Genomic DNA, 24,642 nt, shown 5'->3' on the forward strand with positions numbered 1-24,642 from the left:
TTTAACTATGGATTTAATTTATTGACTTTGTCTTTAAATACAAGTGAAAGAGTGAGACCAGTGTCTTTGTCCCCCACCTCTTACACTGAAACTGCTTTAGGAAGGGAGTGTTTTTGAGTGGTGGATATGGGCAGGAGAAACAGGTACAGTGATCAATACCCCTTCTAATGCTGCAGTGTTTTAAGATGTGAACCTGTCCTTTAAACAGTGCCATACGGAGGCTCTGGACCCTCTTCAGTACATTGCCTGGTGGCCTTATTGTCATACATACTGTTTCTCCTCCAGCAGATAAAGGCTCCTATGGAGACGACCACCACCAGAGGGATGAGCAGCAGCGTGGTGATGATGGCTGGAAGTACACCCCCCTCTCTGTTCGCCTTTGCTGTGTTCTTCTTCTTCTCCTCCTCTTTCGTCTCCTCCTGTGGTCGAGGCTGCTTAGCCGCGGTTTGCTTCTCTTGGATGGCTGCCGTCTTCGACACGTTGTGCTCCGGCCTCACCTTAGTTTGGACGAACGTCTCCATTTCTACGCGGAGAAAAACGTTATGATTACCAGGGATTCCACTCAAGCCGGAGGATAAGACACTTCTTGAAATATGTTCAAATATAAGAGTTGTGTCTGCACACATCAGAATCAAGTACAAACAACCACCTCTTTCTTTGAATTAACCTTCTACTTACAAAGCAAAAAAAAAAAAAATTCCAAACTGTTGGAGCAGCATGTATAGGTCAGTGTTTTAAATGCAACACACATCATTTGCATCATGTGTGTTGCATGGTTTGATAGTTTGACATGCACCAGCTCATTGCATGTGTTTGAAGTACCCTCTGCGGCAGCAGGTATTTCCATTAGCATGATGATAAAACTCAACAATCCTCACCTTCAAGTTCCTGAACCTCGATTCCCGCTTTCTTGACAGAGCGATGGAACTCTGGAAAATGAAGATTCAGTTCAGTTACAGGCAGATCATTTGCAAAGTCACGACAAAAAAGAAATGTAAATGTAAATAAACAATTTCTATATGCTCCCATGTATTTTGAGGAAGACAGAGAATCAGCGTGCGTATGAGAACATTCATTAGTTTGAGTGTTAATGAAGCTGAGCTTACTCTCAGTGGTAAACTTGAAGACTGCTTTACTGCCTACATCCCCGACAAAGACGCTGCCATCCTTGGTCACGACTATGTCGTGAGGCATTTTAAATTCCTGCAAATGAAAGAAAATATGGTTTAATGCAAAAATGGTTCTTGCCACTGTCGCTTTAAGTGCTTGCTCTGGGGTCAGGCTCTGAGTCTCTGTGAAGCACTTTGAGACAATTTTGATTGTGAAAGGAGCTATATAAATAAAACTGAATTGAACTGAATTGAAATCCCAAAAGACTGGTTTAATCACACAGGTCAGAGTGAAAAGTTTAGAATGGAGGCAAACTGCAGCTCTGCTTTGCTTACTGTGTTAGCAATCTCTAATTCATACAGTATATACATATTTGGTATTGCTTGGATTATTATAATTAATCTGCCTTCAATGAATCTGGATCTCAGAAACGGCAGAAGCAACCAAACTTGGCAGGCACATCCAAAGTCTCACCTGTGACTCAGGAAACAAAATGAGATTTAATTCTTCTAATAACCCTTTGATGAATATGTTCACCAGTGATGATCTCACAAACCAGAGATACAGACTCTTCACGTTTGCTAAGGAGAAATGCCAACACATGTTGACCAGAGACGGCAAAGCTAACTGCAGGAAGGACGGCCGATCCCATTAAAACTCCTGATGATATCAGTATCAATAACAATCTGGCTGTTTCAATCCAACCATATAACATCAGATACTCTGATGTCAATATGTTTGATGGGCTGGCTCAGATGGAAAACGCTGTACAAGATAGGACACTGTCTTTAATCATACACAGCCTACACCACTGCTTCAGTGTAGCATAGGCAGGAATGAGTGAGAGACAGTGAGGGCATCTGTGTGTGTGTGTGTTTACCTTTTTCTTTGGGCTGAAGGTATCCAAAATATCCTTGGTTGAATAATTTATTACAAAACCTCTGAGTGGAGCTGAGTGATACGGAGACTCCCCATTTACTGCAAAGATCAAGCCATCTTCATGCACATGCACGCACACACACACAGGCACACACACATACAAATAACTGTTAAGCCGTTACACAGTATAAAGGGAATCAACGGATTAAAAACATTTAATGAAGGTGTATTCTAGGATTTCTGACTTTTAGGAAGATCTTAATGCAGCTAAATAGTATATTTAGCACATTTATCTCAGCAACAGAGGGACAAGATGTGATCAGTCAGTCAGCTCACCTCCAGCAGGGCTATAGGTGATGGCAAACACCTCCCCTCCAAACTCCTCTTTCTTTATTTCCTTGACAAACTCTTCAGTTTCAGCCATAAAGCACTGAATTCGTCCGTTCTCCCTGTCGGCCACACAAACCTCCCGTTTGTCAGGAAGGAACACCAGGCTGTGGGGGATCCGGAACGGTACGCGCCTCCTCCTGTCTGATGACCCTTCAGTTGGGAAAAAAAAAAAACATAAGACTTAAGGGAGCTCAATATACGTACATCGTGTCCCAGCATGCACTGGTGCCGGTGATATGTAAACCTGCTGGATTATCACATCATTATCAAACAATCAAATGATAAATTATCACACAAATGACACAACACAATTTCAAAAAGGAAATCTGCTATCAGTATCAGCATAGGGTAAACCTCTCCTACTTTTTTTCAGTGAGCTTTACTCCTTCAAGTCTTCTAAGTCTGGTTCACCAAACTCTATGAACTTGCCACCTGTACATGAGTGGGTTATCTAATGAGATTTTCAACAAATTTCCTATGTGAGGTTGCTTGTTTTGCTCTACTTGTGGGCAGGTTTCATTGACTAAAATGTTACCCAAGAGCAATAAAGAGCATGTCAAAGTGCAGATGTACAAGTAGTCAAAAAAATGTTGTGACGTCTCAGAGCCATACGTAGGGAATGATTTGATATCAAGTTGCCAAAACAAAAAAAAAAAGAAAAGAAAGAAAAGAAAAGAAAACACCCAAACAACAAATAATTATAAATGTGAATGAAAATATAATAAATAAATACAAATAAAATAAAATAAAATGAGAGGATAGGTGAGAGAATACAGGTGATGTGACACTCTCAGGTGTTACGATGGAGGCTCTTCACCTGGACAGAGATTTGAATGAAGACCATGAAACAGCTGCTGGAGTGAGACATTTTTCTAACAGTTACCAAACTGCAGAAGCTGCCAGGCCTTAATTTTGAAATCAATTTTGTTCCTCAGAGAAAAATATGAACTAATCTGTTCATGTTGATTAATCGGAGGCTCAGTTTAGTTTAAAGCTCCTATGTGTAATTATAGTATCTTTCAAATTACAAATGGTGGAAAGTTGATAAAGCATTGTAAAAAGCTCAAAGCTATATTACAATTCAGAAAGAGGCCCTGTTAAGACTGTATCATATTTCTATGAAGATTTCTATGAAGGTTACTGTGTTAACCTTCCCTCTATGAATGTAGTAAAGATTATTTGGGACAGTGAGCTGGGATCTCAGAGTTCTGGGAACACAGCCCTGAGGAAATCCAGTCCTCTTCACTTGTTCACATTCAGTTGAATACTGTACAGACTTCACAACCTAAAGACTGGAATTCAGTCTGGAGGAGGCAAACCTACTTTACAGCTTTGCACTTTGCAGTGCCTAATAAACAGTACATAGTGAGCTTGACTCCATATTAAATAATGCCTGTTTTGGCCTGTTGTTGTGCTGAAAACACAACAACAGATCCTCTCCTACAGCCTGGTCACAGCCAAATACTTATATTTAATGTGCTGGAAGAAATGGAGGTCCCTTCAGTCAAACAGTATCACCATTACCTGATCAACACCCTGCGATTCGACAGACTGTGGTGTCTATTAAAGACAGACTTGGGAGCAATATAATCTGACAGCCAAAGACCACCTTGCTGGTTGTTAGTTATCTGGGGATTTTTAGGCTTTTAGGCTTTCATTGATATGTTTTCAAATCCTGCATATTAGGGGAAAAAAAAAAACAAATGTGGAAAGTGGGCATAAGACACAGAAATAACACTAGTAACATAACATTTAGGAATATCAGTCATGCTTCATTTGATGGCTTTACTGGAAGTGGAACTGAATGTTTGTATTACATAAAAACTGAATTCATTTTATTTACTGAACCGAAAAGACCCCTGATCTAACAAGACTTGCTTGAACACATATTTGTGCGTGTGTGTGTGTGTGAGTCAGATTCCTACCTGCACCCCACTCAGACAGGTATTTGCCATCAGCAGAGAACTTCAGTATCCTGGCATTGCAGTAGCCATCAGACACAAAGATGTTCCCAGTCGCAGTGTCTACAGCCACGTCAGTGGGCTGGCAGAAGTGGTTGCTGTCACTTCCCGGAGTGAAAGCCTCTCCCAGTGCCAGCAAGACACTGTCTCTGCCATCACTGCTCACTTTTAACACCTGAGGAGTGCACACACATGTGACATGGACGCCTGATGTTACCTTTGATTATCTTGGTATGAAATGAGGACATGTAACCTAAGACATTGTTGCTGTTAAACCCAAACGCTAAAATAGCGTACCTGATGAAGAGCCACGTCAGTGACCCAGTAATTATTGTCTTTGTCTGTGGTTATTCCATGAGGCAAATAAAACCTGCAATATCATAGAAATGTATCATTGTATGACAGGTTGTTATACAGGATCTACAAGAGTAAAAGAAATACCTGGCTGTCTTTGTTCATACTCTGCACTCTCCTTCATAACAACGAAAACTAAAGGACAACATAACTTACATGTTTCTGCCAGAAGCCTTCAGGATGTTGCCTTTGGCAGGGTCCACAACCAAAATAGTGGACTGCTGGATAGGACCTAGGGACCTCTGCTGGTATCTAGCCTGGCTGTTAAAAGAGCTAAAGAAAAAAAAATGGCAGATTTTATTTGTAAAGCAAGAATGTGTGCTTTTTGGAGCGGTGTTTCTTAAATCCATGCCATGTTAGCTACACTGATAAAAGCTTGCCGCTAACTGCTCTGCCATCCACTGACTGTCAGCAGTGGCCAAAAAGAAGAAGGCAGCAAACAAAGCAAACAGGAGTGGGAGAAGAGTTCAGTTATATGTAAGTGCTTCTCTTAACTAACACTGTGGGAGGGTTTTTGTAAGCAATGTTCAGTCTGATTTTTGTTCTGGTTTTCTGGTTCATAACTGAGTTTCTCTGAGAGACAACATGGAGATGAACCATCACACACACTTTTGGTCTGCACAGAGTAGCCCTTTTCCACCTGTCTAGATGCATATCAGACCTTGATTATGAGCAACTTTAAATTACATTTATAAATATAAATGTAATATATATAATTACAGTATCCATTAAGAATTTTTTTTTCAGTTTCAAGGTCTGACAGAAGCCCTGTACCATCAGTAAAAGCAACTTACTTGGCCCCCCAGTGGTGGTCACCTCTGTGGAAAATCACCAAGTTAGAATCTGAGTCCAGGGCAAGTCCTGACACCTGACCCAGCTGGAGAGAACTCTGTGGCCACGATGAGACCTCCTCCAAATGGTTGTCTACACAACACACAAACACAGAAACACACATGCACCCATGAGGTAACTGCTAGCAAAAAAGAGTGTCGGACTGACAGTTCGGATTCGCCATAAGTGAGTAAATGTTGTAATTTGACCAGCACTTCCTCTGCTCCCGTTTTCTCCTTGTCCCACACAGACCCGCTGCCCCTCCAGCTGCATGGACTGCACTGTCTAATGCTCAGCAGTTCCTCCCTAATGAATCTGATCAGATGAAAATTACAAGAGATGGAACAAATAATAACCAAATAAAAAAAAACAAAAAAAAACGTGAGCGATCTCAGAACTGCTGCAGCCAACTGTAGCACCATCCTGAATCTGATCTCAAAAAAAGCCGGAATATGCGGCAGGGCTCAGAAACTGCTGTTCGCTCACAGACAGAAAGAGCGGCAGTGTCCAGATGTACAGATGTAACTGATAAAACCGATTCACATTAGTCTGTGCTGCTCAGGCCTCTGCAGATGGTGCAAGATTAGAACACGAATGCTGTGCCATCAGGGAGGAGTCTGACTGGTACCAGATTCATTCTGCAGCAGGACAACAAGGCCAAATACACAGCCAGAGTCCTAAAGAACTATCTTCAGAGACAAGATGAACAAGAAGTCCTGCCTCAGATGGTCTGGCCTTGCACAGAGCCCTGATCTCAACATCATAGTGTCTGGGATCACATGAAGAGACAGAGACACTGAGACAGACTGAATCCACTGTCATGTCATTGTCATGCCATGGGAAGGTGTGCAGATGCAGTGGCCTCTTGTGGACTAAATATTTCAGTGCTTCTGTCATTTTACATATTTTCAGCAGCCATGATCTCCTGGACACTGGCAGAGTGAGAAAATGGACAACTCTGCATGAAACTGCTGCATCTTTGTTTTCACTGAAACATGGCAACATTCTGGTCACGGCCATCGAGCTGACAGGGAACCATCACTGTCCAGTAAGACTCCAGTAAGACTGTGTTTATATCCCCAAGAGTGATGCATGATGATGCTCAAAAGACTGTTTTCCACTGGTGAAGCACTGGTGAGGCCTCACTATCTGCTGAGTGAATCAGTGATCAACAGACAGCACACCCCCATGGATTTTTTTTTTTTTTTTTAATTATCGCTGACGACTTCAATCATATGACTTTAAAGCTGCAAGAGGAGAAAATACACCGGGCTTAGTTTACATCCAAGTCGTTGCTGCTAATGTACAAGTGTTTAACATTAAACTGTGTGGGGTTTGTATGTTGTTGAGTTCCACGAGGAACACCATTTCATTTACCTGTACGTCAAGCAAATTTGTAGAAATGACAATAACCTCAACCGGAACCTGAAGTACCTTGAAAAACTGTTTTAATAGCAAAAGATATTGATTTTTTTTTTTCTGGTTACTGCACTTTGTACAATATATGAGGTCTATTTTAATCCTTAAGTAAGTTTAGTCTGTTGATCAATCACAATGAATTTTGACATTGTGTTTACACAGCCCTTCACCTCTTAGTGCCCTCAAACTAGATTTCTTGCTGTTTCTTTAGAGTACTCTAGGACTTGTTCTGGACCACTGTGCCCCAGTGCTAACACACAGCAATCATCAACCCACTCACTCTCTTATGTTACAAAGGAATTGTGGATATTGAGGTCCCTGAAGAGATTTTGGCCTCAAGTAGCACTATTCTTTTTTTGTGTGGGTCCCCGTCTTTTTGGTCTGGCACACATACAAGAAATACATAAACATTCAGTAAACATTCCTGCCAATGGTTTCACACTATTCCACTCATCTATATGTAGCAGTAATGTGCCAGGATATGCAGCAATGCACCAACAAAAGCAGAGAAGAAGGAGTGTTACCCAGTAAATACGGATGTAAACAACGCAGGATTCAAACCTTTACAAAAAAATAATTTTGCAAATGTTTTATGAAGAAGAAAATACATTCATATGCTTGTTAGACTACAAGGATACACACAATATGTGTTGGTGAGGAAAACTGACGCAAGCATTACTATTGTCTGTTTATAAGAAACCTCCATTAAAACTTTAAAACAACCAACTCCTACACTGAAGCCAGAACACACATGGGATTCAGGTGCCTCCACGGTGAGGCACTCCAAGGAGTTATCAGACATTCAGGCTGAAAAAAAAAAAAAAAAAAAATGGCGGGGGCCGGTTTGACATGTTCATGAGTGACAGCAACAGAAGGGATGAGAGAAGAGATGGAAATGAGGAGGAAACATAGGATGCAACAGCCAGGGATTAAAAGACACATGGAGAAACTGAAGATTTTTTTCTCATCATAAAGACCTGATGAAACAATAAGGTTTAAATACTGTTCCATACATCTATTTTTCATTGGTTTTAATCCGTTAAAAAATAGGAATATAACCTGCATGCAAAAACTGAAGGGGTGTCCACACACACATATGCAATATGTATGTGTTGCAGTTTAAGAATACTGCACCACACAAAGAAAAAAAAAAAAAGGGGGATGTTTCCAGCACCAATGACAACAACAAAAAAAAAAAAAGGCATCTAGGACCCACCTTGTCCTTCAGCTAGCAGCTTGCTTCTTGGGGGCTTGGCCGTGGCCTCAAGCTGGTGGAATTTGTGGACTCTGTCCCTCACCAAAACAGGATCGTCCCTGGTTTGGAAGGCTAGTGTGGCACTGGGAGAGCCCAGGTCATTCTTTTGCATTAAGCTATCAATCTGAGCCACCAACTCAGCCTGGGTTCTCTGCATCTCGCTGGGGTTGTACTTATGAATGTGAACTATGTCCTTACCCTGGCCTAGTAGCTTGGACATAAGAGAATACAGGTCACCTGCACAGACAGATAGAAAAGGACAGGAAAGAGTGGAAAGAAAGGACAAGGAGATTGGAGGCTATAGGCAAAGTCTTGCTATACAAAGCAAATGCAGTGGCGTGTGTTAGGAAGGCTGGTGAAATATTTCAATGGGACAGGGATGTTAAAAAGATAAAACACAATATATATTTATGGTCCATGACACAGCCTGTGGCTGACTCAGAGGATAGAAAGCTCCTAAACGGAGCAGGAAAAGGGAGGAGTATTTTCATATGATGTGGGATTGTCATCTAGTTTGATATGACTACCTTCCTCTCTAGTGTAGACAATTAACCTGCAATCAAGAACTGATGCTTCTAGTCAATGATTCCTCCTGTAATATGACTCTCCATCAGAATTTTTTTTTTTTTTACCCTATTATGGATGCTGTGCGGCTGAAGTTTGGTTGAAGCTTGGTTTTCTTGGTGTTTTTTTTTTTTTTTTTAACATTCTTTGCACTGGGTAGCCATGCCTATGGGAGGGGGTATTGTTTAGGTATCATTTATCAGCTGGTTGTGCACTCCAAACCTAAAATTCCCTACAGGTTTAGGATAAGGCAACGTGAATGCAGGGCTGGAGCCAAACAAAGAGCAAGGAGGAGAAACGGTACAAATGGGAAATGTGAGGACCCTAATGAACAAAGTGAATGAGCTTGCTGAGCTGACCCAGACCCAGTGGGAACATCGGGAACGCAGTACCAGTACTTTACTAAGACATGGCTGCGAGAACATATGAGGGGTAATTGATGAGTTTTACAGCTCTTGTTACATGATGCATGTGCAGTTCAACTTTTTGAGTGATTATGCAGGAAGTTAGAAGTTAATAGAGCTAGAGAGTTAATAGAAGCTAAAAAACTTTTGTGGCGTTTCTGTTTCAGGTAACTGAAAACTGCAAGTCAGCACTGTCTGAGAAAACGGACACATCTGCCTTTATGCAGTCGTCTGATACCTCCGTCTCAAAGAGGTCCTTGGCCTGATTTGCTACCCTCACACCGCCAAGATGAATGTCATCATCACAGACAAACCACTTTCTACAGGTCCAAGGCGTCCACTTCTACACAGAATCTATATTCTTCAAGTCCACTGGACAAAATGTGTAAACGTAGGAGGAGGATATGTTGAAAAATATGTGCTAAGTTTGACTGACTCCTTCCACCTTATCAATCACCCCACATACTCCAGACTCCAACTCCACCATCATTGGCTTTCAGAATGTCTAGAGTGACAGAGACTGCAGGCAGAGTGGTAAGAGGAACAGAACAAAAGCTCTGACATTTAAAGCTCGGACATTTAAATGTTAGCTGTGAGTCTGCATCCATATTATCTGCCGATGAAGTGTGCCATTGCTGTTGCTGTCTGCACGCAAGACACACACAGAAAGCAAATGAAACTCTGCAGGGATGTTTTCATGCCACAGACTGGAATCCACATTGTGAGCCACATGGAGACAACATCAACGCCACGGCAGACTGCATAATGGAGAACATAAACTACTGCATGGACAACACCATCGCAACCAGGATCCAACAACAAGCACAGTGATTGATACCAGTGACTTACACTGTTCCTACACCCAAGCCCGAACCCCAATTATTGACTTGAACATTGTCCCACCATCACCTTCCCCTGTTTCATCCAACAAGACAAGCAACATGGTGGCTACCCTCCACCCTCCTGATTGTTTCCAGCAACCAGGTGAAGAGACAGCTGGAGAGACTGCACAGGAACAAAGCAGCAGGTCCTGATGGTATCTGTGCTGACCAGCTGTGTGGAACTCTACAGCACCTCTTTAACCTCAGATTCTGGAGAAGGTTCCAGTGCTGTGGAAGGTATTCTGCCTTGCCAAAGATGCCTTGCTGCAGTTCACCTATTGCCCTCAGGTTGGGGGCAATGATTCCATAATATACCTGCTTCAATGAGCCCTTTCTCACCTGGACAAAGCAGGCAGCACTGTGAGAATTGTGTTCTTTGACTTTTCTAGTGCCTTGTACACAATCAAGTCTGCCCTTCTTGGAGGTGCTTGCCCTATGAAGGGCAAGCACCTCCACAAGTGTCTTGGATGCATAATCATCCTTTGTTTACATGTCTCCTATTATTTGTGTGATCCTCCCTTAAAAGGCAATACAGTGAGGAATGAGACAAACAATGCACACACTCACACAAATTACACGCAAACTAGCAGCTCATGCAGTGCATTGTCTTTACACTCACCCTCATCCAGAACCTGCTCTGCTTTGTTTGCATCCAACAGCGATCTGTTATCCTGAAGATCTTTGTGGGGAAGAAAAAAAGTTTAGTTAGACAGGTGAATTAAACAAGTCAAGAAGACATTATACGGCAATAAGTGTGTTTGAAATGTTACATGAGCTTGCATTTATGTTCTATGCAACAGAAGAGGAAAAGGAAGCGCTGCACTGAATAACTCTGGGTTAGAAATATGCAACATAAACAACGTTGGAAGCCTCTGTACCTGAGTGAGTTGAGTGTCCCATATGCATCATAGAGTTCATATGAGCTGGACTGACAACAATGGGAACATTGGCCTCTGCTGGAATATGCTGAAACAGCTCTTTGGAGCCCGTCTCCATGCAGTTCATGTATGGGATTGCATGTTTGCTGTCCATGTAGTACATTACATAGAAATTGCACATTTCATCATCAGAGGTGCCACTGCAGACAAAACAGAAAAGTACATGGGGATCAATACATCACACTACACACCAGTAGTAGCCATTTAAAACTGCTGGCTGGTCTGTGACCCTGCCTAAGCTGATCCTTGGCAGGTACCCACTGGGTCCCTGCTCTGCACCCTGGTATGTGATCCTCATTGATTACGTAGTGAATGCAGCAAAATCTCGTTAACGCCCCTAAGCACCATGTGTGGAAGCCAGTTGCAGTGTTTTATCTATCCACCAGGAGGAGCAGTGATTTGTTTTAGTTTAGACTGAATATGCAAAAAGGGAGATGATCTTAAAATAATCAGTGAAGAGAGGTGCTATATCTATATGACTGAAGGCCTTCTCTATAAACTGCCCAATATACACCAATCAGATCACAATCACATATTAATGGTGTATATGGTGTAACTGGCTGAATGGTGTATATATGTAGTACACCTATCAGGCATAACATTATGACTACGTGCCTAATATTGTGTTGGTCCCCTTTTATGCTGCCAAAACAGCCCTGACCCGTTGAGGCACAGACTCCACTAGACCCCTGAAGGTGTGCTGTGGTATCTGGCACCAAGATGTTAGCAGCAGATCCTTAAAGTCCTGTAAGTTGCAAGGTGGGGCCTCCATGGACCGGACACCTCAAAGTCGTTGTTGTGCTCTTCAAACCATTCATGAACTATTTTTGCTTTGTGGCACGGCGCATTATCCCACAGCCATCATGGAATACCGTTTCCATGAAAGGGTGTACATGGTCTGCAACAATGCTTAGGTAGGTGGTACGTGTCAAAGTAACATCCACACGTTTCCCAGCAGGACATTGCTCAAAGCATCACACTACCTCCGCCGGCTTGCCTTCTTCCCATAGTGAATCCTGGTGCCATGTGTTCCCCAGGTAAGCGACGCACACGCACCTGACCATCCACGTGATGTAAAAGAAAAGTGATTCGGATCAGACCAGGCCACCTTCTTCTATTGCTCCGTGGTCCAGTTCTGATGCTCATGTGCCCATTGTTGGCGCTTTCGGTGGTGCACAGGGGTTAACATGGGCACCCTGACTGGTCTGCGGCTATGCAGCCCCATACGCAACAAGCTGCGATGAACTGTGTATTCAGATACTTTTCTATCAGAACCAGCATTAACTTTACATCAACTAAACAATTTGAGCAACAGTAGCTCGTCTGTTGGATCGGATCGGTTCACCACTGTTTCTTCCTTGGTCCACTTTTGATAGATACTGACCGCTGCAGACTGGGAACACCCCACAAGAGCAGCAGTTCACCTGCTGCATAATATATCCCACCCACTAACAAGTGCCATGATGGAGAGATAATCAGAGTTATTCACTTCACCTCAATGGTCAGTGGTCATAATGTTATGCCTTATCCATGTATATAGGTATATGTATGTATATATGAACATACATACATACATACATACATACATATAACCACACACACACACACACACACACACACACACACACACACACACACACACACACACACACACACACATTATACTATATATGTTATATATACAGTATATATATGCTGAATGGTGTATATTCAGCCACAACATTAAAACCAAGTTGTTTTAATGTTGTGGCTGATTGGTGCATAGCACATGCAGTAAGTTGTAACACTGCATGAGCAACCAGACAGCAAGTGTAAAGAAACACAAGGCGTTGCAAAGGGCAAAAGACCATGACTGCAAAAAAACCACAGTGCCTGTCTTACATACCTATGATAAATCCCTGTTAGTTCTATTTCAATACAAACCCAGTCCACAGACAGCAAACAAGAGTTCATCTGTTATTCAAGTAGTCCAAAAAAAAAAAAAAAACAATCTCGAATAAAGTCACAGAAAATTAAAAGGAACTCTTTATAGGTAATCTACAGTGTGGTGCAATGGGTTTTACAACAGAACTCACCCAATGTACGTTTTGGAGGTTCTGCCTTCACCAGTAAACACACATCTGGCTGCAATGGTGTCACCATATTTCACATTCACCTCCTTGTTAGCAGGATAGAAAGCCTGGAGAGAAAACACATTCACTGCTGAGCAATGAGCAAACAGAACTCTACTAGAAAAACTGCTATTATTGCTATTAATTGCAATATACAGATAACCTCATATTTATGAACTCCGTGAAGAGCTGGGAATAACATCAAAACTATATGAACTCCATAACTGATATAATCCCAAAGAGCAACTAGGAGGAAAATTTGATTATTGAAATATATAGTATAGTATAGTATAGTATAGTATAGAATATATTTGGACAAAGGAATTAGAGAGCACAGTATCGAATATGTTTGAGGTATTTGGTGATAGGACTGAAAACAGTATGAGCCTGAGTAAGTCTTGATTATTGCAAATAAAATTTTACTTTGATCCAACATGCTGTCATTGTACGTTAGCACCTACATTAATCCATATGTTCAAAGATTGTGCCAAATATGTTAATGTACATGTATATGTACTGCACACAATATTTGTTATATTTTATAATGCCACAGACATTCAGTTGGAGCTTGACTCTTTGCCTGCCATTGTTGTCACGGGCAGTACACAAGACTAGCTAACAAACGACTGCATTATGGCTTTACCCAGGTTACCATAATTAGACGCATCTTCAAAATGCGCGTTATTAGACCAACAGTTCAAATACAAAACAGACACTATTTCCTCAAAGAGAAAATACAAAAAATAGTGAGACACGAATCATGAGAGGGAAGGGTATAACATGGAACAAAGGTCACAGGCCAGACACAGGACAGAAACACGGACAATCAGCTACCTAGGCACTTTGAAAATGTCAGTATTTAATTGCCCTCTCATGTGATAATGTACCTGTGGCAGCTGAGGGGACTGTCTTCCAATCAGGCTCCACTTCCCATCTCGGATCCTGTAGCCACTGACCACTTTACCTGCAACAGAAACATACATTCAAACTCCCACTGATACTGACGAGAGCTCCTCTGAAGACGATCTGCTAAATTCTCTGCTATGACTCACCGAGGTGGTGTGTGTGGGTCCTGAAGGCAAACGGGTAGATAGGATATGAAGCGTAGTCACAGGCGATGTCTGCGTTTGTAACTGACAAAAGAAAAATAAAAGGATGTGAAGGCAGAGCTATTCTGTGATCACCGTACAGCACCTTTTCTGCCCCTGGCCCCCACTTTCAAGCGTTCCAACGGCAACATTTACATGTGGAATGTGATTGTTGACCGTTTAAATGGAAAGTGTACTATGCACAAAACGTGGATTTGTTCTTTAATTATTTGCAGTTAGCGCTGGGTAATTTGCCAGTACGGGACTATTTATAACAGCTTTAATTACATATCTTCCTCCACAGGGTTAAAATAATAACATCAGTGTTTGATGATGACTCAATACAAACAAGCTGGACAAGAACCTGGACTAAATAAAGTGCTACACACACTGGCCACGTCACATAGTGCTGCATCATTTAACAAGTGTCGACAGTGGGATAAATTAAAGCGACACAACCAGACATTTTGATGCATGTCAACATGTGGGCTTTCACACAAAACAATAGGCGTAGGTGTGTTGACGCACATCGTACGTCAGCATGGTGCATTGCCTTAAGGGTTCGGTTCTGATAGGTGGTTCCATTTTCGATTCTGATTCGACGAGCTCTGACACAAACAATGCTAAATATACGGATCAGGTAGCTCTGGAAAAAAGGTGTTATGGTATGGAAGTTTTGTCCAGTAGCGACTGCTGCTCAGATAGCTCATGTGAGGGAATGTCGCCACTTGCTGGCGTGGTTAGTAACTACACCTCACATTTATGGAATTTTTGTTATAGATCAGTTACAGTACATATTAGACAAAAACTGTTATGTGGTCCACACACTGACAGGAAGTGACCAACAAATGTGTAAAACCTGTTCCACATGCACAAATGGATCCACAAATGTGTAAATGTTTACAGATTAAGCACTGCCTTTATTGAATAATATATAATAATAATAACACCATATAATGACATTCTGGGTGCAAAAGATTGAAAGGCACAGCAATGGTAACCAAGGGAGGTGGGGACTTAGCGAAGGCCTGATTTAATATCTCTGAACCTGATAAATTTTAATATAGGAAAAATACACCAAACATACCTCTTTTTCCTGGAAGGATCACTGTGTCCACAGACATGAGCAGGTATATGCCAGCAATGAATGGCTGCCTTTGAGGGGGGTACAAAGAGCCACAGTTAGAGGACAGGAGGCTCTAAAGTTTTGGTTAGATTTTTTTTTTTTTAAGGCTTTTCCCCTGACATTTCCTTCTTATTCCTTCTCGTTAATTTATCTATATGTACATTCTTCCTGTTTCACAGTTTCCTCCAATAAGATTTTTTTTTTCAGCATTCAAAGGAGAAGTTAAAAGCTACTTTTAAGTAAATACTTACGGCTTGGATGTCATTCTTAAAGTGAGTCCTGAGCAATCTCTATGATGGTCTGTAGAACAAAAAAAAATAAAGTCAGCCTGCCATGTTCTTCATCTGAATGAGCACCATGATCACCAACGTAGTCATTTACATAAACTGCATAAATGGAAGAGGACGATCTGATTGAAACACATTCTGACATCATGCAGTCAAATTTTAAAACCCACAACAAAGTAGATCCTCAAAGAGATTTCAAGCTGAATCAGCACCTCTTTGATGTGGTTCACACTCGCAGGTTTTATTGCTGGGCAGCTGTATTGGATCACATTACCATGTACATGTGTTTAACTTATAAGAACGAAAAAACAAGACTAGGAGTATACAGCTATGCTAGCAGCTCTGTGAGGCTCTACCTCACATCTACCTTAGGCCTGTGCCACAGTGGTGCTTTGAGCTAAATGTTAACAGATATTAGTTTAGAATGTTAACATTTGCTAATTCTCAGTAAACACACAGTACAGCTGAGGCTGATGGGAATGTCAATAGTTTTGCAGGTATTTAATACAAACCGAAGTAGTGCAAACAGAAAATGCTGATCTGATGATGGCACCACATGAAAAGTCAGAGGATCACCAAGTTATTACAATTTATCCTGACAGGGGTTTTACTATGGACAAAAAGCAGTGGACTAACAAATGAGTTGTCTAAATCAATTACTGCAAATGAAGACACATCACCTGATTAAACATTCTAATAAAAGGACAGTAAGGCTTGAAATGTGGAGTGTAAAGAGAGACAATTTGGGGGTTTAAGCAAACGTATGAGAAGAGAACTGTTATTCTCCCAAAAAATAAAAACATTTGAGAAACTCTCTCTGCTTATTATTTGCTGTTGTTTTTTTTTTGAGTGGGTCACTGAGCAGCAGGGAGAAATCTCAATCAATTAGAATTTCTCCATGGAATTCTAACAGGTGCAAACACAATGAATTAAATCTCACGCCACTTCCCTACAAAACAAGGTTTTTGTATTCCACAGTATACAGTATTTGGCCTACCGCACCTGAGGAGTTGTGTTTGTTAGATGCAAATTTGATGCTAAACTATAGAATTACAACATCAAAAATAATAAAAATATATATAACACAAGAGCTCACCATTTTGTTCCTGTTTGATGACCTAATGTTTACTAAGAAGTGACGCCTGTTCTTGTAATTTTGGTTGTATTGCCCTTTACACTCTTTTTCCAGACCTTTACAGAATTTGATTTAAACGATTAAATAAATCATCTCTATGAAACATGAACATCAGTACTTTAACTTCCACGACGACTCACCTCTGAAAGCACTGACATCTCCATAATGGATCTGTAGCACAAAGTAGGACATTCCTGAATTTCTTCCAACTTTAAAACCAACATCTGATGGAAGAACAGACATGAAAATCACATGGCGATAAAGACAACTGAGGAACAAAAGATAGAAAGTATAAAATATATTATTCTACATAAAAAAAACATAGTTGACAGTCTTTCTTTGTCTCATGTATTTTTAGTGATCCAATAACTACTACTACAGAAATAGTCCCTATGAAAACTGTAAGCAGCGAAGTCTGTGGATTATACAGAGTAATAGGGACACTGTTTCTGAAAAGACATACTTTCAGGTCAGTGGTAATTGTGAACCAGCCCTTTGAGAGGTATACCTTTGGGTAATTTAGTTGGAGGTGCATTCCGGGCCCAGGCATACATAATGGAGGCTTCATCCTCACAAGTGCCTTGTGCACTGCCACAGTCCCTGGAGACAGAAATAACACAATCATCACTGCTTTGTGTTCACGAGTGACCAGACTTGAACACACGGTGAATCACAGAGGTAGTCACTCAGCTGAACAAACACCTGTCCCCAATACAGCAATTTGCTGTGGTGTTTGGATGCAAGGAACATATCCAGGCATTTCCATAACAAAGGACTGACACTCAGAGCAGTTCCACAGCCAAATTGTGTTTGTAAAGCACAGAAAAACCAGGGGGGCATATTACAATAGATATTACTATTACACAGATGCTTAAATCAGTATTTCATTGATTATTTTTCCCTCCTGATGGAACCAAAAGCTTTAACCACTAACACTTTATCACTTCATAAATTTGTTGGTTAGACAACATTCCTCTATTTACACAAAGCAACATGATCGTTCACTTGGAGTAGTTTTTGTGACGATGAGTTTAAGACCAGTAATCTCTTTCTTTTAGCTCCGTTCATTCAGCAGCTGATCTCTAGCTGTGTCTGTCTGCAGTTCACTGCTGAGCAGGTGGTGGACAGCTGCCTGCTGCTGATGGAGATGAGACTGATGTGAGCACCAAAGCAACCGATCAATAAAGAACAATGAAGGTGCTATGAAGCTCTGCAGAACTCACAGGAACCGCAGAGTGGATGATAATTCTCTGTGGGTTTGTCACTATGAGCAACACCTTTCACAATATACATAGTCAACTGACCTGTTGTACCTGTTGTTGTAAAAAGTGCAGCTAGCGACAAACAAAGCTTATAAGTAAAGATGTCATACTGTATGTAATACTTACTGCTGCTATTTGCTGCACTACTGATACAATTAAAGTCAGTGTCTGAGCACTGCTGTACAGCACTGTTAGCAGCTGCTGTAGGATGTACTGGGCTTAAAGATGACAATGAAACTCTGTAACACTGCCTCTGAGCTTTCAGGTTCAGGTTCAGGACATTTACTGCTCTTCACACCCAACCTGACCTCTTTGGATCAAACCTGACTTGCATTATTGTATAAAATAAAATGTCAACATTTTTGTTCAGTAAAGTTTTGATAAGCATTTGGAAACTTAAAATGATATTCAGGCCAGCTCTAAACTGCCAGTTAGCTTGTGCCTTTATTAAATGGTTCCACTATTCCCCATAAAAGCCATGAAAACAGAGATTATTTCAGTGATTTAAAAAAAAATCTTCTGTATTTAAACTTTTTACCTTATCAATAAAATTGTTCATTTCAGGCACTGTAAACACTGAGCTGTGACCTGAAGTTGGATATTACCAGTAGGTGCTTGTGGAGACAGGAGTCTGGCAGCCAAACAGTAGCATGTGGTGAACCGTGTTCATACTGGCATGAGGTATGAAGTCCACTGGGGAAGGAAAAGAACTGTGGTTAAAAGATTTAATCCTTAAAGACCTGTGCTGACTTATGAAGGCTCAGGTCACTCTAACCATTCATGTCCCAACTTGACTGGCTGTCTAAAGCTAATGCAGACACACACAGGGTTGCATCATATGCCCCTGACATCACAGACAACAGACAAACACTCTCGTTTTGTCTGCACTGCAGTTGTATGTACAGCAAATTGACAATAAGGCCTGATTTGATTTGATTTGATGTATAGCTATGTTATGTTCATCTGTCAACTAAAAACAGTTTAAAGATATACTCACCAATATATGCATCTCGACTAGTTGGCACAGGAAAAGACATGCAGAGGTAAGTGTCCGACTGAAACACGAAAGAGCAAAACAATGATATTGTTGAACAACAGAGTCATCACTTGCTTAAATGTTCAGCAAGACAACAACTTTATGGTGCATTCATTTATTTTAGAATAACAAAGTAATTGAAGTTTTAACAAAAATAAAGTTATGAGCACAATTTATGCGTGGCATGTTGAGTGGTAAGCAAACTCTAACAGATATAGTACCTGGACCATCAGTAAGGACTACCTCAGAACAGAGACTTGTTTCAGACTATGAAATATGGAGGAGGAAATACAAGGGGTGGGGTGATGTTTATGGCCTTAGACAGAAGGCCATAAACAACTCTTGTTAAATGATACATGTGCAGTTCAACTCTTTGAGTGATGATGCAGAAAGTTTGAGGTTAATAATTTTAGTGGTGTTTCCGTTTTGCGTAACTGAAACTTGCAAGTCACCACGTTCTGAGAAAGTGGACACATCGCCCTTCGTTCAGTCATCTGCTACCTTGGTCTCAAAGGCTTCTCACCCAAAATGTCCTTGGCATGATTTTACCTAATCGGCCACTCAATCTACGACCTCTTCCCCAAGATGAAGAAGGAGCTCAGTGGTCACCGTTTTGACAGGGACTCCATGACTGGACTAGGTGTGTAAATGTAGGGGGGGAATTTGTTGAAAAATAAATTGTGTTAGGTTTTCTAAAATCTACTCCTTCTACCATAGGCCACAAATTTATCCATCATCTTTCGTTAAAATATTCCCTGTTTCCTTGGGTCCAAATACAGGTAAGTTTCCTAGATTCATCAAATGGTTGCTGGGACCCATAAAAGCTTAACAAGGGTACAGGGTATCCCAAGGGTTCTCCAAGTTAAATTGAAGACAATCACTTATGGAATTTAATGCCAACTTCACGACATACTACAAGTATAAAGTATATAAAGGAAAATCAGAGGGAAATTTAAGTCTGAGAAAAGAAGTATTTACCAAGTACTTGAATGTAATAAAAGATTTTATTTTAAGACTTCTCATTCATCACCACCCCTTTCCATGGGCCCACATAGCCCCTTTTGGTCACAAAAGGTCCTATCTGAACTGAAGCTAATCAGGTAGAAAATAACAGGCACAGAATGCAGTCGATTACGAGCAGAAAGTGGAACAATCCACTCTCTCTGTGAGTCGAGAGTGACTAGACACAGAGTGTCACTAGACACAAGAGCCTACAGTCTTCTGAGCTCTGCTTGATTGGCTGCAATCTGCTCATGTCGTTAAAACAACTTCAACTCTCCCAAAGAAATAAACACCATCTGGTTTCTAATTCCACAAGAGATATAGATAATTAGGGCTGTAATCAATGATTATTTTCTTTCATTATCAACTACTTTCCTACATATTTTCTTTAGCAATCAAATAACAGTTTGATCTATACAAAAGATATCTTATTTTGTCTGACCAACAGCCTGAAACCCACAGATATTCAGTTTCTTATCACAGAGGAAAAGCAGCAAATAATCACATCTGAGGCTTTCAACTCTGATTTTTTCATATTTTTGCGAAAAAATGATAAAGATTTATCAATTATCAAGACACTTGCTGATTAACAGTAGATTATACTTTTTATGTCCAAGGATACAGATCCTCCACTGAATACTATGTTTCAGAGAAGCAGACTCACCCCACTTGGAGTAACACCGGGCATCCGAATATCCACAGAGAAGTTGTGAGAGTTTGTTATGACCTGCTGCTCGGGCCGGGATGCACAGTTGCTGGGATCCAACAAGACATTTTCCTGAAACCTTAGGGAGGAACACAAGAACAATGGGGTTTACTTCCTGCTTTACAGCAGGACACTCAGTTAGTAATAGCAGACTCACCGGTATTATTGGAGTCATAGTCATTTTTTTAATCCTCCACAAATCTCTACATAAACCAAAACAAAACGACAAAGACTTTATCCTACTTAGAGATACTGGTGTGTATCTAGAATCTGATATCTCTTATTCCTCTGTGCCATAGAGCTCCACTCCACAAAACTATTAAAAATACATAAATGAGCCACTGTGGCACTGGGTGACATGTTTCCTCATTATGAAATGAAACAGAACTCAAACAGAACTACAGGAGACTGGTGGTGCAGCTGCCATCAGTGCTCAGCAATGCCAACCGAAGCAGAAGGTAGATACGGCAATGAATGGGGACATTCTGGAGCCGATAGTGGGGCAAGATGCAAGAGACCAGGATGAACTCTGATGTGTCATACACCTCCTGGACTTCCCAGCACACCTGGGACCCAGGAGGTTACCTCTTTCAAGGTTTTCGTGAAAGAGGTAAGCACGCTAAATCAAACTTGGTTGTAGTTTGTTTATAGCCTAACATTAGTGTCATAAGTCTGGCTTCAAAAATCCTAAAAGTGGTGTTCATTTGTTAAGATTATCTTGCTGAACAAAACGTGCAAGTATCATGAACTTTTGTTTGTCACAGAGTTTATTTTCTGCATTAATCCAAAAGCCAAGAGAAAAAATCCCATTAGCTTTTTGTCGAGAGAGCCAGGGTGATGCTAACTTGCGGGATGGCCAACAAAAAAAAACACTGGTTGGTTTATGACAATAGGGTTATATCTCCAGGAAAAAGTGACTAACTCCTTGCATGTCAAAGAGGATGTTTTCTTGCTTCCTCTGCGTTTTATTGTGAGGGAATTATTCCTGTCAAGAACAGGCTGTCAGGATCTCAAGCATCTGACCAAAGGCAAATTCATGAGTTCCTCATCTGCTAAATTTGGTCACAAGCCCAAGTCTGTGAGGGTTTGTGGATGTCTGCATGCAGCTAAAATGTCCTGAAGAAGAGGATTGACCAAAATCAAACATTTAAGAAAAATTGTAATCCTCAACAGATTAACAGCTAAAACCTTTCATAGCAAAACTACCTTTTGCATCTACAGTTCAGTCCATCCAAAAAAAAAAAGAGATTTTCTTACCTTTTGGACCGATACAGAGGGTTTTGTATTTCCAGGCTGTGGCTGTGACAGATGAATGCTAGCACCACAACAGAGAGCACAAGGACTCCCATCATGCCTGTGAGTATCACAGTGTGTTTTTCTGCTGCTGCTGCTGTCTGAGCTGCAAATGTGAAACAGTGACTGTCAGCACTACTCTGTACACTGGGAAAAGACTTGGCAGATAAACTGCACAACAGAGTGCCTGTCACACCTGTTTTCCTCGCTCAGCTTGGTTGAGGAGTAGGGATATGAGGGGAAGTGAAGGCAGTATCCCTGCTGGACCTCACTCCCTTAGCATGTCGAACTGCAATTTACCCGTGGTTCCTCCCAGTAGGTAAGGTGCTTTAAAAGTCTGTCTGGAGCAACCACCTGAAAAAAAAGCTGTGTTAACTGACTGGTGATGCGATAACCCAGCACAGACATGGAACTCAGTAACACAGCAGGCTCTGTCAGGGCTATTTTATTTTTTTACATAATAGGGCTTGTTCCATTTAACATATACCATATATATACAATATAATCTCCTTTCTGGTTTTGAGTGAGCACTGAGTGAGGGTGCAAAGTTTTCATGTATGATTGGCAAAGGCTGCTTCAGTCAGACATTCTCTCTGAATTGGAGGAAAGCTGATTGAATTCCACAGTTACCTTCAAAAATCACCATCAATAATCAGGATAATGGATGCTGTACTCCATGCACACACCACCTAATACCACAGTAGCAGAATAGCTGCCTTTGTCTCAGTAACCATGAATTATTATAATAAAAACGAGCTACATGGCTCTGTGTATACTTTCCTCTTTCTCATGCTCTCATATCTTGAATGATCAGGCTTCAAAATGACAGAAATAAATCAGATCAAAATTAACCTCTGACAGAAAAATGTAAATGACTGGTATTAAAGGTTTAGTGTCGCAATTAGTAAACATAGCTAAATTCTCTATGACAGGATATGTAGTCTTGTATTGTGATATTTATATACACTGTAATGTTGTAACTTTCCTGAGACGGATAAAACAACCATAAGGGAATGGCTGTCTAATACAGAAAAATGGAACAGCTAATAACTCAAGGCACTTCATCACATTGATCTTACATCGTTAAAAGTCAGCTACTGCCATTGTTTTTCAAAAAGTCTTTGTAATGATCTAATACACTCAGAGGTATTCAACTGATAGCAACCACAGTATAAACAGAGTGGCAAATATGCCAACAAACCTCCCAGCCCTGCAACCCACCATGGAGCTCCAGCCATGTTCATGCAAGTGTGCAAGATGCTGCGCGTCACATTTACCTTGAAACCCAGAGGATGCTTATAAATGGCAAAAGAAAAAAAAAATCACCGAGATGTCGAGCTTGCCTTGGTGACTCATCGCTGATAACAGAGCAAGGTGGAAATAACAAGGAGAGGAGGAGTGTAAAGGGGCAGCGCTGCTCTGACATCACAGCCCTCTGAACAGATAACATGAAACTATGGAAACAGGGCTCATCCCACTCATGGACCACAGCACGTATTCCACCAGGGTTTGACACTGTACATTTCCACCTTAATACATCCACCTAATTTATAACCATTTTAAAATTCCAGCAGTATGGCAGGCACAGCAGTTGCTTTCATTATCCAACTAACAGCTGACTAAAAATAGCAAAAACTGGATAAGGTAGAGAAGGAACATCTTCATAGGCTAAGGTGGAAATAAAAGTATACTTAACCACAAACCGTGTTTTGCTGTAACAGTTTGAATATGTTATAAATTAATGACGTTATTTTTATTTTTTTTAATTTATTTTTCCATAACGCAAAGACGCTGTTAAGGATAAACAGATGTCACGTCTGGACTAACAGGAAGCGACAAAAGAAAATAGCCATCTTTAACTAGGGCTGCGCTATGAGCTCCGAGACATATAAACATACCAGACCCTCTAAGCAAGCAAACTGTAATGTTAAAAAGCAGCTACGGCTTTCCTGTAACTCAGTTAGCTCCTTTATTGTCACGTTATTTGTCATTTCAGTGTTGTACATGAGCTAACGTTAGCTATCTTGTGTGCTGGTGTGCTTTGACAGGTTAAACATGGCATCAAACCTGAGCTATGGTATCGGTTTCATTGAATATGTCGAAATGGAAGCTTTTAAAACGCTAAAATAGGAAATGTTTTCGAGAAGTATGTTTAGAGGATAAAACGGTACCTGTTCGCTGCAGCTGAACGTCTCTCAGTCGCCTGTATTGAGGTGATAACCCGTGTTTCGTTGGTAAGAAGCACTAACATCCACACTTCCACCTTTTCAAAGTAAAAGCATCGCCTCCACGAGCGTCAGCGGAAAAGCAGCGCGGCCTGGAATTGGGCTGTATAAACATTTAGAACAAACACAAACCAAAGCTATGTTGCTATAGTGACAGAGGCGTATTAAAGTATAAAATATTTCAAAAAAATATATTTTAAAATTATTTCATACTAACGCATTTCTGGTTTGCTAATCAAACAAATGCCCTTGTTTTTTTTTTTTTTTGTTGTTCTTTTTTTGAGTGCAGAAAAAGAGAAAGGGGACGTGAGTTTTGGTTTAAGCAGTGTGTAAAATGTCAAGGAACTGTTGTAAATGTCCATCACAATTTCCCAGGGTCCAAAAT

The 24,642-nt window shown here is 40.9% G+C and overlaps 1 protein-coding gene across 4 annotated transcripts in view; it reads right to left on the reverse strand.

Moving 5' to 3' along the window:
* The window catches only part of pam (peptidylglycine alpha-amidating monooxygenase), a 28,127-nt gene extending 3,841 nt beyond the window's left edge, over nt 1–24,286 (reverse strand). For 3 of the 4 annotated variants that reach the window (XR_005895526.1, XR_005895525.1, XM_041059668.1), the window contains exons 1-25: nt 24,204–24,286; nt 22,229–22,386; nt 21,997–22,138; nt 20,698–20,818; nt 18,993–19,050; nt 18,601–18,688; nt 17,242–17,333; nt 16,874–16,957; nt 15,563–15,611; nt 15,273–15,340; nt 14,150–14,230; nt 13,985–14,061; nt 13,062–13,165; nt 10,927–11,126; nt 10,668–10,727; nt 8,161–8,436; nt 5,489–5,618; nt 4,851–4,967; nt 4,638–4,710; nt 4,305–4,515; nt 2,326–2,529; nt 1,991–2,106; nt 1,107–1,203; nt 879–929; nt 272–523 (exon numbers count right to left, since the gene is read on the reverse strand). Coding sequence is in view for 2 of the 4 variants with exons in the window: in XM_041059668.1 (XP_040915602.1) it covers nt 272–523; nt 879–929; nt 1,107–1,203; nt 1,991–2,106; nt 2,326–2,529; nt 4,305–4,515; nt 4,638–4,710; nt 4,851–4,967; nt 5,489–5,618; nt 8,161–8,436; nt 10,668–10,727; nt 10,927–11,126; nt 13,062–13,165; nt 13,985–14,061; nt 14,150–14,230; nt 15,273–15,340; nt 15,563–15,611; nt 16,874–16,957; nt 17,242–17,333; nt 18,601–18,688; nt 18,993–19,050; nt 20,698–20,818; nt 21,997–22,091 (2,704 nt within the window). In the remaining 2 variants the exon portion in view is untranslated. The remainder of the gene's footprint in view (nt 1–271; nt 524–878; nt 930–1,106; nt 1,204–1,990; nt 2,107–2,325; nt 2,530–4,304; nt 4,516–4,637; nt 4,711–4,850; nt 4,968–5,488; nt 5,619–8,160; nt 8,437–10,667; nt 10,728–10,926; nt 11,127–13,061; nt 13,166–13,984; nt 14,062–14,149; nt 14,231–15,272; nt 15,341–15,562; nt 15,612–16,873; nt 16,958–17,241; nt 17,334–18,600; nt 18,689–18,992; nt 19,051–20,697; nt 20,819–21,996; nt 22,139–22,228; nt 22,387–24,203) is intronic. The other variant, XM_041059669.1, reaches the window with a different exon arrangement.
* Between the last annotated feature and the right edge of the window lie 356 nt (nt 24,287–24,642).

The sequence above is a fragment of the Toxotes jaculatrix genome, chromosome 16 (assembly GCF_017976425.1).
Source record: "Toxotes jaculatrix isolate fToxJac2 chromosome 16, fToxJac2.pri, whole genome shotgun sequence".
NCBI lineage: Eukaryota > Metazoa > Chordata > Actinopteri > Toxotidae > Toxotes > Toxotes jaculatrix.